At 30.1% G+C, this 21337-nt stretch overlaps 3 protein-coding genes across 3 annotated transcripts; 2 read left to right on the forward strand and 1 right to left on the reverse strand.

Moving 5' to 3' along the window:
• Positions 1-5169: 5169 nt before the first annotated feature.
• Positions 5170-6436, reverse strand: LOC113873656. Its single transcript, XM_027511871.1, has one exon. The coding sequence runs from the start codon at positions 6206-6208 to the stop codon at positions 5678-5680; it is 531 nt and encodes a 176-aa protein (XP_027367672.1). The 5' UTR covers positions 6209-6436; the 3' UTR covers positions 5170-5677.
• A 4118-nt stretch (positions 6437-10554) lies between these two features.
• LOC113872995 (tetratricopeptide repeat protein 5-like) lies at positions 10555-15978 on the forward strand. The gene is made up of 13 exons (XM_027510923.1): positions 10555-10804; positions 10903-11012; positions 11108-11218; positions 11689-11746; positions 11870-11959; positions 12626-12720; positions 12896-12949; positions 13212-13349; positions 13602-13659; positions 13780-13894; positions 14887-14956; positions 15415-15486; positions 15593-15978. The coding sequence occupies exons 1-13, from the start codon at positions 10639-10641 to the stop codon at positions 15707-15709; spliced, it is 1254 nt and encodes a 417-aa protein (XP_027366724.1). The 5' UTR covers positions 10555-10638; the 3' UTR covers positions 15710-15978.
• Positions 15979-18842: 2864 nt separating this feature from the next.
• On the forward strand, positions 18843-20972 carry LOC113871876. Its single transcript, XM_027508970.1, has 3 exons — positions 18843-19009; positions 19182-19607; positions 19955-20972. The coding sequence occupies exons 1-3, from the start codon at positions 18843-18845 to the stop codon at positions 20970-20972; spliced, it is 1611 nt and encodes a 536-aa protein (XP_027364771.1).
• The last annotated feature ends 365 nt before the right edge of the window (positions 20973-21337 follow it).

The following is a 21337-nucleotide window of genomic DNA, read 5'->3' on the forward strand; positions in this document are numbered from 1 at the left end:
CATATAAACTTCTCAATAAATATTTATAAGAAAAATACGAGACAAGAGTAAATTAATTTTTTTACTATAAATTAAAACAATTTAGGCACTTCATATTTTTTATCTTAAATTCCCTCATCTTATTTCTTCATAAATACCTATAAACTTGACAAAATATTTTTGCTTTAGAAAATTTTGAGTAGGATAAAATAACTTCTCATAAACTTGGAGGTTAAATCAAACTTGTCCTGTGTTTGGAGGAAATTTAATAATAATAATAATAATAATAATAATAATAAATTATAGGCATTTCCTGAAATATATACCATAGATGGTGGTATGCCAGTTTTATTTTTGTCTAGTACTCTTTTGCTTCCATTTGGTCAACTGTTCTTTAAATTTTGACTTAATTTAAATTACCTACTTGACCTTATTGCCTTAATCATGTTTAACTTGGTGAAATAAATTTCGGTTGACTTAGCTGAGCGACTCGAAGGGCAAAGGCCGAGGAGTAATGTTCACAATTTGTCTCATCTCGTGCGTTCTATTTTTAAAACGTTTTAAACACGAAAGCAGATTGCTTTTATAAAATCCTATAAACTTGAGAGTCTATATTACTTAATAATTTGATATATGTTGCAAATGAAACAGCCATGTTATCCTTATTCTTATACTTATACCTATTTTAAGCTACTTTTAAAGTAAAAAGGGAAAAAAAAAACTATCGTATTTTACCCATAGAAATAGATATAAATGTGTACAATAAATAATACAATAATATTGCTTGTGATTAGAAATTTTACGTTTCTCATATAAGTCACGTTTAATTTTGTAAATGAAAAAGTTAGCTGATATATAGAGAGAGAGCTTTACTATCTTACGAGTACACCTAAATTCAAAATAATCCAGACTTGATGTCTTTCAATTATTAAGGGAAACAGAAACCCAAAAGATATTGGAATATTAAAACCGTGAAAAAATGATGTTTTTAACGAGAAAATAACACAAGCTAATATAGAACAATATATATAAAAGCTGCTTTTATTCATAGTGATAATAGCGACATAAATCACCACAAGAGTTACATGTTTATGTCAACAGCTTAAGCACTAGATCAAATTGCACTACTTGTTGCCCTTATTCGCAGCATGGAGATGACCGAAATAGCCTTGAGGGTTGCTCTCAAATGCTCCACGTGAAATGTAAGCTCCATCGCCACCAGGGGCTTTCATTTGTCCCCCAGAACCACTGCCACTTGAGCCATAGCTAGAGTTTCCACTACCACCGCCTTGAGCACCACCACCTCCACCACCTTTGCTGGCACCACCACCACCATTGCCACCCATGTCTCAAATTAATGATCACAACAGACACTTTCTAATTTAGAAATAATAGTGTTTTGGAAATTCAAAGGAAATGGATGCAAAGTACTTTGGTTGGTTAGCTATTTATAGAAGAGAAATGGTAAAGATCTGTTCATTGTTTAAAAGTGAATTTACTTACTCTTAATTAATGATGATAGGAATTATTAAAATGCCTCCCATAATTCCCAACGAATGCTTGAATCCATGCAGTGACCAGGTAAATTTTCAAATATGCATTTAACTGGAGCTTCAATTTTCAAGTTTCAACGGCATGACCTATGCATATGATTTTCTCAATATATTTCTCAAACTTCCCATGGGATAAACTTAGCATAAATGGCCGGACCCGGAAGTAGCATAAACAGCATATGCACACACATTCACACATATGACCATTGTAAATATCTTAATGCATTTGACTGTGCTTCGATTTTCAATAATTTTAGTTTTCATGCACAGTTGTTTTCACTTCTCACTCATGTTCTTATTTACCAGGGCAGTCGTGACTGATGATGTTAAATGCATGCATAAGCATGCGTAGCTTGAATTCTCCAAGCACCGAAAAGATTGACAAAAAAAATAATACATATAATTTTTATAAATTTTTCAATAAATATTTATACAAAAAAAAATTAATGAAATAAAAAAAATTAAGTATTTCTTACTATAACTTGAAACAATCTCGTCACTACATTTTTTTTTCTTAAATTCTCCCATCATATTTCTTCACAAATACCTATAAATTGAACAAAACATTTTTCTTTAGAAAGGTACAAGAGTAGGGTTGAAAATATCCTCATAAACTTGTAATTAAGTTAATTCAAAGTTGTATTGTATTCGAAGGAAATTTAACAATATAATAAACGAAACAATAGACTGTTTCCTGAAATATATATCACAGATGGCAGTATGCCATACTTATTTTTCTCTAATATTATTTTGCTTCCTTGATCACCTGTTTTTTTTTAGATTTTGGCTTAATTTAAATTACTTTCTTGACCTTATTGCCTGTTTAACTTAGTGAACTCTTTACAAATAAATTTTTGTTCCCTCAACACTTAAAAGGGCTACACCGAGAAGTAATATTTATAATAATATTTATAATGTGTCACTTTTTCAAGTAATTACATTTGAGTTACGTAGGATTATTATGTACAGTAAATTTTTTTAAAATATTTAATAATTATATTTATTAATATTTAAATTTAAAATTATAAATTAAATTAGAATAACTGTACTAATTAATTTAGTAGTTTATGATCTCATCTTGCAAACTTTAATTTTAGAACACTTTAAATTTGAAAGCACGTTGCTTTTGTAAAATGCTCGACACTTGAGAGTATGTGTTATTAATATATTTTTTAAAAATATAAAAAATAAACATTCTTTTTAAATAAATTAATTGTAAATTTTTTACACTTCTATTTATTGTAAGATTTATGTTAATGAAATATTTATTTTACTCATAAAATTAGTATAATACATCAATTTAACCATTCAATATTATAAGTACTTCTAAAATAGGGTATAACTTATTACATTTATTTCTTGGTAGTTAGATATTTTTTTATAAATAAAATTAAAAGTAGTATTACTTATTAATTTGAAAACCCTAGTGTTCAGAAAGATCATGATGCATGCATGGGGTTATTCAGAATAATGAATTAGAAGTATTTTAACGATACGGATTTGAAAACCTTTGAAAAGAAATACTACTCTACATTTTATAAGAAACATGCATGAGGTTTTAATCAATAAAATGTGCCTAAATATAGGAGTATAAGATATTTTATACATATTATAAAAAATTAGTATTAAATATTTTTTTATAATTTTAAGATAATAAAATATTTTTATTTTTAACACGTATTCCTTTAAATATATTAAAAGAAATCATTTAAACAAAACAAATAAACCATGCAATATATGTTGCAAATGAAGCAGCGATGTTATCCTTAAATTATTTCCTATTTAAAGCTACTTTTAAAGTAAAAAAAAAGAAAAGAAAAGAAACTGTCTCACTTTACGCCATAAAAAAAAAAATATAAATGTACAATAAATAATACAATAATATTGTTTGTGATTATAAATTTTACGTTTCTGATATAAGTCAAGTTTAATTTTGTAAAAGTTAGCTGTTCTATATATAAAGAGAGCTTTACTATCTTAAAACGAGTACACCTAAATTCAAAATAATCCAGACTCTTTCAGAAACCCGAAAGATATTGGAATGTTAACACCGTGGAAAATGATGTCTTAAACGAGAAAATAACACAATAGAATATATAGAAGCTGCTTTTATTCATAGTGATAATAGTGACATAAAACACCAAAAGAGTTACATATTTATGTCAACAGCTTAAACACCGATTTGCACTACTTGTTGCCCTTATTCGCAGCGTGGAGATGACTGAAATAGCCTTGAGGGTTGCTCTCAAATGCTCCACGTGAAATGTAAGATCCATCCCCACCAGGGGCTTTCATTTGTCCCCCATAACCACTGCTACCTGAGGCATAGCTAGAGTTTCCACTCCCACCACCTCCACCACCTTTGCTAGCACCACCACCACCTGTGCCACCCATGTCTCAAATGATCACAACAGACACTTTCTAATTTAGAAATAACAGTGTTTTGGAAATTCAAAGGAAATGGATGCAAAGTACTTCGGTTGGTTAGCTATTTATAGAAGAGAAATGGTAAAGATCTGTTCATTGTTTAAGGATGAATTTACTTGCTCTTAACTTATGATGATAGGAATAATTAAAATGCTTCCCATTGTTCCCAACGAATGCTTGAATCCATGCAGTGACCAGGTAAATTTTCAAATGCCTTTAAGAGCTTCAATTTTCAAGTTTCAATGACATGACCTATGCATATAGCCGGTTTTCTCAATATATTTCATATTTTTCCCAAGGGATAAACTTGACATAAATCTTTTGTATCCTCTTTTAAAATTTTTTGGATTTTATAATATTTTGAAAAGAAATTTAAAGCACTTACATAAAAGGCTAATATTGTTAAATGGTTAGAGCAATTTCCATACGAGCACTATATTTATAGTTAGGCACAGGTAATAAAAAAAACTTTATCATATATCGCATTGCAAGTTTTATCATTGTTTTAATTGTTTTTTGCCAACTTTAATTTATTTAAACTTATCAATAAATAATTACAAAATAAAAATATTTTTTTTCAAAAGTTAAAGTTAATTTTTGTTCTTTATTTTTTTTACAGAAGTTCAATTATTTTCTACAAAATTAACATACATAAATTGATTTTAATTTTTAAAATTTTATTTATTTTACTTTCTTATTTTAATAAATATATTAATGAATTTATTCAAAATTTCAATATAACGCACTAAATTAAATTGAAAAAAATCAATTTTAATTCTTAAAATTATAAAGCTTCAATTCTTAAATATATAAAATATCATTTATTTTGATTTTTTCTTTCAAGTAATAGATCATTAAAGTATATAATACTTTTAAAGTCAACATGTAAAATAAAACTTTATGAAATTAAGGATTAATGCGATCTAATAGTTATAATCTTGAAGGTTAGCTTAAAAAAAAATAGTGTTTTTTGTTTCTTTTGAGTTTCTAATGATTTAAGATGAATTTTACAATCTCTCAACTAGTAGTTATTTTAAGCAATTTTTTTAACATGCATTGAGAAACATACAATAAAAATTCATATATAATAAGTTTCATTAAAATTATAAAATATTATAAAATCTGATACATTGATAATCATAATTTTTATATTTTTAATAATATTTTATTATTTATTAATTTGTATTATACACCTTTAAGTATTCATTAAAGAAAAACATATTTTAATAAAAGGGACAAAAGTATTTCCGAAGACAAAATGTAATCATTTTGAATTTGGCCACACATTAGTCATACACACGTGCCTACCTGCTTTAACATTCTATTCTATTAATTGCTACTTCGCCATTCATTCGACCCACAGCCCAACCAAGTCCACGCGTTGCTCGCTTTATTTTAAGTGAAAAATGGTTGAACGATTCTCTCAGTGTAATTTTCTTCTGAGAAAAAGCAAGAATCAAATGCAAAATTACCAAATATCTGTTCCAATTAAATCTCATTACATTCATTGTACCCAAACAATAAAAAATTAAAATTAAAATTGGCCATAATATCACACGCAAATCTGTTCTTTCTTCAAACGAATTTTGTACAAATTTAATGCTAGCGATCAATTCACCATACCTCTAATCAATTTTGAAGCATTATATGAATCTCTCTAACCCAATCTAAAATCTTTGGTTCATCAATTAAGGATCTTGCTCAGTATCTTTTTCATTTCACCTTGACCTAATAGGTTCCTCATTTATAGTCTCCAAAACAGGTTTCCTTGACCTACAATAACTTAACCTATATTGAAACCCTGATTCCACTCCGTCCAAACTCAACCTTGGGACTCCGTTATTCTTCTCACTCTCCGCCGCAGATTCCTCTTCCTGCCACGCTCCGCCGCCGTTTTCCGGCAATACACGCGCCTTTCCGGCCGTCAACCGCTTGGCGGCGGAGTTAGCCGCCAAGAAGAGCACCGCCATGTCAGCCGCCGTGACGACGGAGTTCACTCTCCTCATCGGAAAGAAGATATAGACGTTTCCGAATTCCAAGTCCTCGTCAGCACTGAGAGCAGAGAACCTTCGACCAATGTGCAGAGAGCGAGAATTGACCAAGAAATAGTTGGGTTGCTCCAGCATGAGCTCCGCAACGTTCACGATATCTCGGAATTGCTTCACTTCGCCGGTGGGCAAAATCACCCTCGCGGCCTTTGCGTTCTTCATCAGTGGTGGCGCCAAGGTGCATGAAACGTAGTTGCCCATTACGTGAAACTGATAAAAGATTCAACCTTTTTTTTTCTCGGAACAGAAGTTAAAATTATGCGTCGCGCAGTTGATGAGAGAAATAATGGAATTTGGAAGAGGTTTTGTTTTGTTTGTTGGGTGAGTTTGAAGGTGTGTGTCTGTATATATAGACGAGAAGAATAGTCAAATTCGATTAAGGGAATATAAAATATTCGAAATTGTTCTTTTACACTTCATTTCAAAGTGTAAAAGAGAAAGATAACATTGTAAAGTTTAAAAAGAGAAAGCCGAAGATAGAGAGAGAGAGACATTAAGGGAATGCAATAAATGATATCATAAAAATTAATTTGTATATATTATAAGGGTAAGAAAAATTGTTATCAATAATTTCAAATTAAAGTAGACTACAGAATGATTTTTATAGGATTTTTTTTTTGTAACTGAAGATACATAAAAAATAATAATTAAATTATAGTATCGATTAAAATTTCAGTATATGTCATTTAAAAAACGGATGTAAGAATTGTAAAATATTTGAGGGCGCACGTTGTTGGGAATTATCATGTGCGCGTGTGTGGCAGTGTGGGATATGTTGACCAGTGTGTCTTTGGCTGGATGAGACTTTGGAAATGCGCGTTTGGGTTAAGAGAGTGAGAAAACATTGGGAAGAATGTGCAAATGCAATGTTTGGTGACTGTTGGCCAAATTGGAAGATAGTTTAACTTTATGGCTGGCAATGGCATTCACACGCGGCTGAAAATTGAAATTTCGCCGTAAACACATACACTCAGCGCGTTGGACCCACGTAAGTCTTGCCGTCTCAAATAATAATAATTTTCTTTTCCATTTCTGTTGCACTGAAACTTCCAGCTACCTATATTAAACTTAAAGGAAATTTCTGTGACATGATTCTCTTAAAATTTATATTTGGAAACTTTTTTTAACTTATAAAAATGCATTCAATTTTTTATTTTATTTTCCAAACAATTTTATGCTATGTTGTTAATTTTTTAAGCTATATCTTTTATTTAAAAAATACTTTTAAAAGAAACGGAAATAACTATTGTTAGAACTATTTCAATTTATTGATGTACTAAAAAATAAATCTCAATTAAGTAATGGTACTGATAAATCAATTTAATTTTTTAATATAAAGAGCGATTACGAATAGAGTATAAACTACATATTAGGTGCATAAAAATAACAACAAAAATTTGAAGAAAAAAAAGAAAAAACTTTAAATTTGGTATAATTAAATCAAATTATACCATCAGTCATTGATCCTGATTAGCCATTAACGTAAAGAGTTGATTAATTTGATTGACAATTAATATCAATTAACCTCATCAACAAATTAATCTAAAAAGTGAAGAAAGACACAATTATTTTCTGAAAATAAATTCTTTTTTTTTAATTGTTGACTGCAAAAGATCAGGGGAAATACCTAAAAGAACATTTATTTTTAAGTTATAAAAGGAAAATAAAGAAAAGGAAGGAGAGAAAAAAACTGTTCTTTCATAATTGTTTGAGAAAAGAAAAATTACTCCACATAAATTACGTACGCCAAGTTTTAGTTATTTTCTTCAAATTTTATGTGTTTTATATTAGTTTAATAATAATTTAATTTAAGTTACTGTTTTTACGTTATGATTTAATTTCAGATTGTCATGTCTGGATGTTCGATAAACAATTAATTATACTAAATTTAATATATAGACACGCGAGTAGTGGTTGTCACTCGCTGCTTCAAAAGGCATCCATTGGGTAGTTAAAGTAGTTCTCTCCTTTTGCTAAAAAGAGAGGTTGGAAAAAATAATAGATTATATGACTGAAGATGATGGGAAAGGTAAAGTGAGAAGTTGCTGAATAAAGATGTGCTAATCAAGTGTGGAACAATTTTACAAAATGTGGAAAAGATATTTATGATTTGTTGAAAATTTAAACTCATGGGTTAAAAGTAACTTATTAACATAATTATGATTTGTGGAAAATATATTAAAAATCCGATTCATCCATTCATTTAAAAATTATCTAATTCATTGTTGATATTATTTTAAAGATTAATATCTCTAATTTATTCTTTTGAATTTTTTTTTTGTTTTTTTTGCTTGTTTCCTTCTAAATACTATTTTTCAGATCCGTTGCTATCATATAGATTTACTGGTTTAAAACATATAATAAATGGTTTATTAATCGTTTTATAATAATTATTAATCTAATTCGTCAAAAATTTTAAGTGCTTTTTCTTATAATTAGATGGATTAGCTAAAATTATGTATTATTAGATTGAATGATTAACGTATAGATGAAAAAAAAAATTGTTGCTCCTAAATTTTTAACCTAAAACAAATGTATATATTATTTTCTCAATTTTGAAAATTGTGCGTGCCATTAATATCAGGAGTGAAAACGAGATTAAATCTTTATTTAGTAGGAACTTGTTGAAAGTTAACAACTTATTTAATTGACTGGATTAAAATTATTAGTAAAATTAATTATACAATTAGTTGAATTGTATTTAAAATATTAATGATCCGAATACTTTAAAATGATATATGTATATTTTTCATAAAAAGAGGGAATAACATTAACAAGTATTCGTTATCGTTAGAAAGTCAACAACTGATTACTCTTCACACCGAAAACACATCACCATCCATCGGGGGATGAGGATGAGTAAACCAAATTAGGTGACGTGGGACTGTAAATGAAATCCTACTCGTGGATAATTTATGAATAAAAACTTGTGATGGATAAAAATACACATAATTGTGAATTTTTATGGGTTTAATTCAAAAAAAATATTTGTTTATTAATGGAATGAATGTGAGTATTAAAATATGAGTAATTGCGACTTGCGAGTGTCATCCCAGTCATAAGAGTCCCTTCTCAAAATATAGTTGAGAATCATTACACCCATCAAATGGACCATCACTTTTCTCATTCCAGGATACTCAAATACAAGACTCGAGTCGGCGACAAAAAATTAGTTTTTGGAACCAAAAAATGAAAAAGTAAATTTAAAATTAAGGATAATTTAAGAATGAAACAGTGTGAACAAAATAATACGGAGGTGAAAAAACATTTCTTTAATTTGAGTTATTATTTAAATTATAAACTTGACTTATAAAAAAATTTAAATTACTTCATTTATTTAAAGGAATCAAATTTAAAATCTATCTCTAACCAAATTAAATATTTCAAATTTTAAGATTAATTGAGCTTACTAATCTCTTTTATTAATTTAATATTTATTAGATATTTTTATGCTAAAAGATGAAGTAAAATAAATTACAAAAATAACTTTATATTAATAAAGATAACTTAAATTATAAATAAAATCCTTAAAAAGTTAATTTTAAAATTATATTCAAATCAAGGAGATTGTACCTTCGCACTGCACAGAAACATTTTATCCCAATAAAAAATATTTAGTATTTAAAATTTTTTTAAGTAAAATTCTCAAAACTATGTTTTTTAAAAATATATTTCTTAAATAACTTGTTACTCATGTTTGTTTATTAATTAATTTTTACATAATTTTTTTTCTTTTTATATTTAGTATTAAAAAAACTTTAAAAAATATTATTATTTTTACAAAAATATTCTTAACTTAAATATATATATAAATTTTTGCAAATATTGACAACAAAAATTAAATAAAGAAGAAGTATAGCAACTCTGATAAATAATAGCAATTGAGAGAAAAAAATAAAAAAATAAATTTTTTTTTAACAAAGAGTAGAAATAAAACAGCTATAAATGAAAATACCTAAGAAAGATTAGTGAAATAGAGAAAAATAAAATAAAAATAATTTAAAATTCGTAAAATGAAATGAGATAAATAAGAGTACTTTGTTCAAAAATTATAAATTCTCAAAAATATTTAAAGATACTTTCACCTATTGAGATAAAAAAATATAAATTTTAATTTTTTCATAATTAAAGTTTATTAAAAATCTTACATTTTTAGAAATAATTTTTTATATTTTATACCAAATATGGATTAAAAAAACTTTTTAATAACGCGATAAAGTTGATTCAAGATATCGAACACCCCTTTTCCTTTAATATAATGGCCTCGCGCGAGATAACTGCAATTTAGAGAAATCAGAGAGATCGAGGAAGCGGACTGTCATTTTGTGTTGGGCCAAATTACATTTTGTTTTGGTTAAATTTTTAAAATAATTGAGTTGTTGTTTTTCCCTTTAACAACTTTTTTTAATTTCAATTTTTAAATTAATTTTAAACATATAAAAATTATTTTTTATTATCTTAAAATTTTAAAAACATAATTAATTTTTTTATTAAAAACATATAATTCTGATATTAATTTTTAAAAAAAAGGGAAATTACTAAGGTAGTAATAGTATAGTAGTAGTAGTAGACTCGAGAGCAAGATGAGGGTGACAGGGGGGCATTCGCATCCATCGTCGCGTTCTTGAGAGATGAGCAATCCGAACGAAGAAGAAGGGTTATCCAAAGCTGCACGAGCAGCAGAAGATCTTTACCATCGCCGAGACACTTATTTCCCTCCCAATCCCGATCACAGAATCTCCGAGTTGCAACGCCATTCCGATCTCGCTCTCAAACTCCTCGATTCCATTCCCCCAGGTCAGTTTCTTCCCCTTTTCAATTCATTCAACATTTCAAATTCACCTTTCTCATCACTTTTCAATTTTATACGCCTATGCTTTAATTACCTATGTCAGAACAAAGAAAAACACCTTTGCAACGAGCAACATTTGAATATCTTAGAGGGAAGATGTTGGATGTATTTCCTGACTATCGGAAAGAAGCTGAGGATCATCTATCCAAAGCTGTAAGTAAGACTGAATTTTAGTTTCTTTTTTATTTAGTGTGTCTTTCTAGTAATGTTTAAGTGATTGATTTTTAATTGACTCATCCATGGTCCAGGTTAAGTTAAATCCATCTCTTGCAGATGCTTGGCTGTGTTTAGGAAATTGTATTTGGAAGAAAGGAGATTTAACTGCTGCAAAGAACTGCCTCAGTCTTGCATTAGAAAAGGTTAGCATCCAGAGTAGATTTCAACGACTTGCATAACTGATACTAAAATATCCTTTTCAAGATAATTTGAGCTTCGGTGGTTCTAAATTATGTTTTTGTTATGTTAGAGTGATATGAAGAATGGTTTAGCTACATGTTGAATTGTTTTGTTTTTTAAATGCTTTAAGTTATTTCACAGTGGCTATCCCGTTTCTTAAAGAGTTTGAGTAATGTATTCTTGTAAATCATGTTGCTTGCTTGACATGGTAGTTTGGTTCTTGATTTCATGGTATTAGTTGTGAATCTGTAGAGGATTTGGGGAAAGTCATTATTTTTAACATTAAATATATTCAATATTTTGATGTAGCGGAAATATAATGGAAACCAATAGGCCATGACCATTTTCTCCTGAGTCTCATTCTTACTTTACTCGAGTTGAGATTCCATGTAGTGAACTGATGAGTAATGACAGATATTTGTTGTTTATGCAGGGTCCTAACAAAGAGATTCTTTGTCAATTATCAATGCTTAAAAGAAAAATGTCACAAGGTAATTTCTTTTGTCATGTATATAAAATGAAGGAGCCTTCTATTTTCACGTTTGTCCTTTCTTTGTTGATTTTTGTCACATTTATAATGTTAGAGATTTATGATTTGCTTTCTATGAACTCAGGTGTGGAGAATCAAGCAGAACTTGTTGAGGAAAGCATTGAACATGCCAAGGAAGCAATCACTTTGGATGTCAAGGATGGGAACTGTTGGTGTAAGTTTTTAAATAAGCTATTACTCATATGTTTAAAAATTAATCTTGCTTTGCTATTGAAAAATATTTGGCATATCCCCTGATAGATGTAGCACCTATAAACATATGGTCAACTTTAATTTTGATGATTGCTATAAAGTAGCCGGTCATTAGACTGCAGTTAATTACTAACCCCTTGATTACTCCTTCATAAATAGAAAAAATTATCCCATAAATTAGGGATTGATACGTGCAACTTAGGTATGCAACAATTTCTCTCAGACACTCTGTTTCAACATTCCACTGGACTTGACATATTACTACTTAAAATTAATATCACTTTCTTGACTTGTTGCAATGTGTGCATATATTATCATGTATGATATGATGCAATAAACTATTTATCAATAATTTAGTCAAAGAACACCATAAATAATGGCATTCAAAGCATTTGAAATTACTTTACGGTGACAATTGAAATTGAATGTAAGACTTAATAAAACACTCCTTTTTTCAGTCTATCCTAAGATACTATCAATGCTAGTCCCTGAAAATGGTTTTCAACTGAATAGAATACATGAGAAAAACAGAGCTACCTTTAAATTTTCATTCTCCATTAAGTCTTTTTTGTTCTGAAGTAAGATGCAAAATCTGAGATCTTTTAACATCATCCAATCCGCTTGACAGATAATCTTGGAAATGCATACCTTACAAGTTTTTTTGTCACTGGAGCTTGGGATCATACCAAACTTTTACATTCTTCAAAAGCATATCAAAATGCTGTGAGTATGAAGAGGAATGATTTATAATGTGCATACAATAGAAATGTATCTTCCTTTTCGTCTCTTTTATTACTCTCATTTCTACATGGACATTGTTATTGTATGTAATATTTATTGATGAATAGGTTTATCATTTACAACTTGGAAGACCTAATGTTTGGTTAATATGTACCAGGAGAAAGATGAAAGAATGAAGTCCAATCCAGATTTATATTTTAATAGTGCCACTGTACGTTGCATTTTGATCCCTTTACTAGTTTACTGTATTTCATCATGTCTGACTATTCAATTAGAGATGCGTTGGATATTGAATATGCCAACTTACTTTTCTTCTGTATTTTTGGTGTCATATTTATCAGTTCCCACTCTCCTGATAGAAAAGAATAATATTTAAACCTCAAAATTATATAATAGTACTTAATACACTTGTTGTGTATAAATAGGGTATTGGGTTGGTATTTTTGCTTGTTTGTCTAAATAATTTGTTGCAGGTTAACAAATATTTAGAGAACTACCAGAGGGCCCTTAGTGGATTTGAGGCTGCTGCTTTAAAGGATCCAGGTCTCAATGCTGCAGAGGAGGTTCAGAAGATAGTCAATTTGCTTGACAAGGTGGACAATCTTTTGAAGGTAACGGAATGAAAATTCCATTAGCCATGTAGTGGTAATTTATGCTAATAATTTGTTGAAGCATTATTCAGAGGATTTTTCTATAGCTTGACATTCTAGCATGGAGAATTTTTTTCATGATAGAAACTGGTAACTTCAACAAACATTAGAGTCTATTATTCTATCCTCTCCCCAAGTACCAGCAAGTTTTTTAAAAGGTTTGTAGCCAACTTCCTAGAGGCTGCTGGTTTATATATAATTTATTATGTACAGGGACATGTAAGAGCTAAGCGAATGGCAGTTTTGGCATCATCATTGGTTCCTGTTAAGTGTAAGCACTTTTCTGAGCTATATATTTCCATTGATGGCCCATTTTGAATTTTATCGAGCTTGTGCCTTTATATTTTTCACTAATATACTGACTTGATTCATGTCTATCTTCTGGTGCAAGTGAAATCGTCATACAGAGGAGTTACTTTAGATATTCTGTCAGAGGGTCTGAATAGAGCTCTTGCAGTAGAGGGGAAGGTGTTTTTCTTTGTTAAGACTGAGAGTGTCGCTCCCTTGTAAGTCCTCTATTCCTGAAAAGTATTTTTCACTAGTTATACATTTTTCCTCTTTTGATTAGTTCTGTCCCTTTAACTTCACCAAAGATAATTTAAAATAAACGGTTAAGTAAAAATTTTAGCCCTTATAGTTTTCATTTATTTTCACTTTAGTTCCGCTGTTGTCTTCTCTCTTTAAATCAGTTCTTACACTTACAGGCAGTTTCAAAATAACCATAACAGTCAATTTTTGTTATAACAGACTGTTTAGTCTTTATTGGGCATTTTAAGGTAAAATAAGAGCATCTAAATGAGTAGAGTTCCTACTTCACAAAAGAGCACATACTCAAAGGAATTACTGAACAAAGGAACACAGTTAATATTTGTAAATATAAGCATTGATCTCAAAAGAAAAAAAAATATTGGGTCTAAATTGAAATTTGAAAATAATGGAAACTATGGGACCAAATTTTAAATTTAACCAAAATATTTGTTTTCTTATTTCTTCTTGAACTTACCTGTTGAAATATATTTTCCTTAATAATATTGGATTAGTTATATTTGTTTTGTTCTTGTGATTTAAATACTATATAATTTTTAAGATAAAAATATAATAGAATTTAAATTTTCATTTAATAAAAGGCATAAGAAATTGGGCTTACAAGAGTTCACGAGAAAAATTGCATTGTTTAGCACTGTGCAGTCATGTAGCTGCAGCATCAATATGCTTTAAATCTTGTGATGGGACCAGTTTGGTTTTGTTCTCTTTTTTTTTTTGTGAAGCAAAGGACCTGCGGACAGTGACAGGAATAACCACCCCTGTTCCTTTTCCTAAGTGTGCCCTACTGAACATGCATGTCATAATAAAATATCATGTTTCTACTGTCCTGTATATATTATAGTCTGGAGTGTCCTGTAATTTTTCAGAAAGAATGTGTTTCCATGTCATTTATATTAATGTCTTAAGAATTGTTGATTGGATCCAAGATAATCTTGTTCTTGTCATTTTGCAGATACTATTTGCTTTGTGATTCAAATCAAACTTGCTTTGTTCTATCAGTTTATGGTGTACGGAATGATGTGGTAAGAACAGCTGCTGAAGCTTTATGTCATCGTCTCCTATTGTCATTTTCAAAAGTGGAAATACAAATGTCTTTGTTGGATAAGTGTCAAGGATAACAAACCAGTGTCATTGTTCCGTCTATCATCTCTAGTAATATTTCTTATATACATAAAAATCAATGGGGGTGGGTTTTCCTTGCCTAAGCATATGGACTTCCATGCTATTAAGGCATGTCCATGAAAGGGATAAGAGAAATGACCAAATGTGAACATATGCAAATGCAATAAAGTATGCTGCTTTACCAGCTGATATAAACCCTGTCGAATTATAGTAGATAAATCATTCTTTTTTTTGTCTGCATTTAAGTAATTGTTTGTTGAACAAAAAATTGGTATAGTTGGTTGTTATTCTGTTTCCTACTGCTATGGTTCATCAATTGAAGATTTATTATGGAGTTAATTGAGCTCTTATCTTCCAGATTAAAGAAGGAGATCAGCTAACATTGCTTGACCCTTATTTTCGTGATGTTAATTTGTCTTGGAAGGAGAAGGTACGCTTTCATCAAAGATATTCTTGATTTAATCCTCAACGTCCTTGCAATAGAAGTGATCATTCTGATTAAGGGTTACCTTGTATTTATGTATATTTAAAAATAGCATTACCAGTTCAAATCCATTCGCCTGGATTTCTATGAACAAGTGCTTGTAAATGGAAAAGCCGTGACTCCTCAACAAGCTGTTCGTACGTCAATATATGCACAACATAAACCCTGAACAGGTTACTGCTGAATTAGATATGAGTTCTTCTGCTTGTCTTTGGCCGTTGGTGTTGGATGCTGTATTCATTGAGTAAATAGATTAGTTGATACATGTATACAGGTGAATTTCTTGCCCAAGGCATGGGTCACAATCAGAGAAATCTTTTGATGCTTTAACAGCATGTTTATGTAAAAATCTTCTTCTTGTATCAAACTCAATCTTGCACATGATCTTTTTAAGTTATTCTGTTTTGTGAGAAAAATAAAAGGGGATAAAATGCTTGGAAACTTCTCAATGTGCGAACAATCTTGTGCGTTTATTAGCATAATTTTCTTGCAGACCCTGTGCCCTATGTCAAGTGGACACATGAATGAGAATTGGATTCTCATTCTTAAGCCAGAGTGATGATGATTCTGTTAGAGGGAGAGAGGACGTGTGTGTTCTTTGTAGGTTTGCTTGTGTGCTGGTTTTACGGGAGAACAAGAGTGAGAGTATTTTTGTGTGCGAGGGTTCCGAAGAAAATAATTTTTTGTTGTACCTACTTATAGTGTAGGTTGTATTTTTATTTTTTTATTGTCTATTTACTTTTCATTAATGAAAAAAAATTAATTTTAGAAACGAAATATAGAGATAGAATTAAATCTCACTAATAGCAACGGGCTTTGCGAGAATTTTTTTTTTTTTCAATTTGAGATAAATTTAGCAAATGAATATTTTTTTAAAAAAAAAATTTAATGATGCCTATATTTGCAATGAATTGTGTTCTTTGTAAGTATAGGCCATAAATATTTTAGCTAGAGAATTTTAACTAACTAAGAAAGTACCCTTTCCATTTGTGGCAAGAATTAGACATCTAGCTCTATTCTTACTTAAGCAAAAATAGACTCATTTAAGTAAAAATACAGAAAATAATAAAAAAATTTTAACTTAAAATTAGCTTAAGCGAATTTTTACAGATTCGCTTAAGAGAATTTTTTTGACTTAAGCGAATTTTACATCTTTTCTCAATCTCCTCTTCTCCTTCTTTTCATATTTAACATTCTCTCTTTAACTTTTATATTTAACACTTTTTAACCTTTATATTTAACCGTTTTCTTTCTCTTATACTTAACTCATGTCTTTCTCTTCCAACTCTTTTTTTTTTTTACTCCATACTCAACTTCTTTCTTCCTCTTCTCACTCTCACCCTTTCCCATACTTATCTCTTCCTCTTTCTTCCATATCCAACTCTCCATCATCCTCTACTTCCACCATCATTCTTATACTACTTGCTCTCCTTATCTCCATCCATCTTCAATCTTTTCTTTGCCTTACGCCTCCTTTTTTTCAAATGTACAAAATTTGCTTAAGACAAAATAATTCGTTTAAGCAAATCTGTAAAAATTGTTTAAGTCAAAAAAATTTACTTAAGTCAATTTTACTTAAAAATTTTTGTTATTTTTTACATTGTCGCTTAAATGCAAAAAAAAATGGATGTCTAGTTCAGGCCACAATAGTAAAGAAGCCGGATCCGTAACGTAACATGTGCAATGCATGAAATTTTCATTTTAGAATTATATATATATATATATATATATATATATATATATATATATATATGTGTGTGTGTGTGTGAATAAAGAATAAAATTTAATATTTTTTTAAATAATTGTATGCATAGTAAAATTGTTTTAAATAATAAATTTAAAATAATTATTTTGATTTAATTTTATAACTTGAATATTATTATGTAGCAAAATAATAATAATTTAATAAAATTAAATAGTTTTAAAATATAATTTATTTAAAATAATATTTTTATTGTATAGTGTTAAATTTTTTTAATGATTAATATTTATTAATACTAATAAATTTAAGATGTAAATATCTTAAAAGTAAACTTTAAATTTTAAAAAAATTAAGATAATTTTTATAAATATAAAAATAAATATTTACAAAAAATATAAAAATTTGTATAAATTGAGAAGGAAAAAATAAGTAACAACTTCAATATTTAAAATTTAAAACAAAAATAATAAAACTGAGTTAAAAGTAAAATTATTATTTAAAAAAATGTGTCTTAATTTTTAGTCAATTTTAAATTTAAAATATATACATAATGCACGGTAATAGAGAATAACTTTAAGAATGATTTATTTTTTAAATAATAAATTTTAATTTATAATTTAAAGTTGATCAGGAACTAATTTTTTTTTCAAAATTTTTTTATAAGTGTTTTAAGAAATAACATAACAATATTATATTAAGATAAGATCCATTAACACTAGGTGTAAATTTAAAAAATTTACACTAAATTTCAACAGTACAAATTAAATAATCTAACGGTTGAAACATTATGTTTTTAATATATTTTTTAGGTAACTTTTCAACTTTTAACTTATTTAATTTGTATGGTTAAAATTTAATAATAGATTATATAATATATATATATATATATATATATATATATATATATATATTCAATCATCTTATCAATAGGTTTTTTTTAATGAAAATTTATATATGAAATAACTTACACCTAACAAACAGCATGTTTTACACCCAGTCTCCTCTTTCACACTACATTATGCTTTGAGTAGTCAATAATTTGAGAATCTCTTTTTCATTGTACTCTCTTGGCAAACTGCATTCCTTCTTTGGTTAAAAACTAAAGGATTTCACAACAAAGTTGGAGTACATATCGAAGTTTACACCCCATCAAGTAGCAACCTCACGATTAATTTCTCACTCTTATTTCTCCTTTTAAGTTTCACTACTTGCAATACTTGGACAACACAATAATTTCAGAATCTCTTTTTTATTGCATTCCCTTATACTATGTTGCATTCCTTCCTTGGTTCCAAAGGATTTCACCGCTACATTGGAGTATATATAGAGAGAGGTTTAAAAATAATATTATTTTCTATTGCGGTTAAGGAATATGATTTGGAAAAGTTAATGAGTTGGATAATTTTTTAGTCTTTCTAACTACTAACGTGTAGCCCAAGTCAATTTGGTATCTGAATTTTTAAATTTTATTTTAATCCCTCAATCATACCTATATATGCATACTCTCGGGGTTCTTCATCCATGTATCTGCTGGAGATAATTACTCTTATTTGCATATAGCCATATATACCTTTATTATATTTCTTGGTGGTTAAGAAACATGTCATTCCCAATTGATTCACCTTGCAGAGGGTGTGCTGCTAACTTTCCACAGCCTATAAACGCTGATGATGAAAGTAGAGCTCAGTCTTTGATGGCAACTGTTAACCGCTTCAGTTGCACCAATGTTACCCCACCTTTGGTAGCCGTGCCAGAAATCCAGTACAGGCATGAAACTGTTCGCCTTATTTTACTAATTAAGTTCATCCTTTTCTATTGCAACTGTAATTTTAAGGTATAAGTTGGATTCATGTTTTAAAAAAGATCTAATCAAGTGAGTCTTTATATTATTATTATCCACCTATCTTAAAATTTTGTGGATCCATTATCCCTCTTACAGAGGCAGTGACAGAGAGGAGGATGTGATCCACCACGTGTTCCGTTGGGCCAGGGAACCTTACCAGCAGATATTTGAGAATGGGTTCCAGGCAAGGCTCCAAGAAGGGGTTCCCGATAGCACTTACTACAATGTGGAGAACTACGTTCACAATGGTGGCAGGCCAGCCCAAGAAGGGAGATCCCAAAGGCATGCCTTCGTTGGCACAACTCTTAACAGTAATTATCGCCCACCGCTGGGCCCGGATGACCAGGAGGTTAGGCTTTATAGGTATGAGATCTATGCTCCTGGGGGCATTTGGATAGCTGCGACACTTGGTGAACAATATCGATTTCCTGGTCAAGATGAAATTGCCTTTGTTGCTGGCATTGCACGCCAATACATTCGCTCTGCTCAGTTATTCATAGGCACGCGTGACGCTGCAACCGGGTGAGTATTTCATACGACTTTATATATCATCATCCATATTCTTCAACGTCCTTGTATGTTGAAGAATTTTAGAAGCTCGTCTTCAATTCTCCTATAAATATAAATATCTCCCCCATTTAAATTTTAGTGTCTTCTAATTAAATTGGCTAAGTGAATACTGTATAAGATGGGAGAGTTAGAGATCCACTTTTTTAAGATTTTGAGTCAAGATGTGGTATCCAACCCACTTATTTGCTTTTCTCACTTAGTACGGTCATCTCAGCTGGGCTTCCCCGACCCAACAAAGCATCCTATATATGTTATCATTACTTTCAGTGAGTTTTCATTGATCGTCTTTTACCGTGCAGGCATCCAAGATGGAGAAGAGCGGACAACAGAATAATAATAAATGGTTATTTTAACCCACAAACACATCCATACAGATTGCTCGACATCCAAAGGCCAGTATTTGATTACAGGGATGAAGATGATCATCGCAGCAGGTATTTAACCATTGTAATCTTCAGACCACAAACTCCAGCATTGTTAGAATTGGATGAGCAAAGAGAGAAAAGACAAGTCTTAGGCTCAGAGAATGATGACGATGCTATGAACTGGTATGCGGATGAGGTAGCAAATGCTCAGGGCTATATAAATGCTGCATTCCGTTCATCTAGAACAAATGAAGCATACATATTCATGAGAAATGAGTATACATTGTTGAATTATGCTCCTGGAACAACGGATGACAAGATTGTAAATGGGCCGCTTCTAATTTGTGATGGGTATCCGTCTCTTACTGCCACAGCATTTGGTGAACATGGAATAGATTGTGCTTTTGACACTGATGGGAACCAAGCCTACATCTTCTCTAGCAACCTTTGTGCCTTAATAGACTATGCTCCAGGAACTACTGATGACAAAATACTCTCTGGTCCCATGACAATCGCCGCCATGTTTCCCTTCTTCAAGGATAGAGTGTTTGAGAATGGCATAGATGCTGCCTTCAGGTCATCTAGGAGCTATGAAGCTTACTTATTCAAAGGCGACCAATATGCTCTTATAAACTATGATACCAAGAATCTCATTGCAATCCGAAAAATCACTGAAGGGTTCTATAGTTTGAGAGGCACGATATTTGCGAGTGGAATTCAAGCTGCTTTCGCTTCTCACAGGACTGATGAAGCTTACATTTTCAAAGGAACACAATATGCACTTATCAATTTTGCTCCAGGAACTACTGATGACTACATCATTGGTGGTGTGAAGCCAATGCTTCCCAATTGGCCTTCTCTTTGTAGCATATTGCCTCGCAACAACCGTGGGCTTGATGGCCATGATCATCATCGCAATCCAGGTGCTGATCATGGTCACGACGAAGTCTGAGAACAATGTTATTTGTACATCAAAAGTGGATCTAAAAAGTGGACACCATAGCGAGAGATACAATATATTCTATGAAAGAAATTAAAAAGAATTAAGGTCTGTGTATCTCTCTCAGTGACATCCACTATTAATGTCTATTTTTGGTATACAGATATTACATTGCTCCTTTTTATATATATCAATCTCCTATACCATGTATGATGGTATGATCAGAATAAAGTCTCGTGTGTTGTTGTTGTTCTCTCTTTTTATATATATCAATCTCCTATACCATGTATGATGGTATGATCAGAATAAAGTCATGTGTGTTTGCGTCTTTAAGAAATAAGAGTAACGTACCTAGCATGGTTGTGTGCTCCAACTTT

Source organism: Abrus precatorius, unplaced genomic scaffold, assembly GCF_003935025.1.
Source record: "Abrus precatorius isolate BTA unplaced genomic scaffold, Abrus_2018 Scaffold7, whole genome shotgun sequence".
Classification (NCBI taxonomy): Eukaryota; Viridiplantae; Streptophyta; class Magnoliopsida; order Fabales; family Fabaceae; genus Abrus; species Abrus precatorius.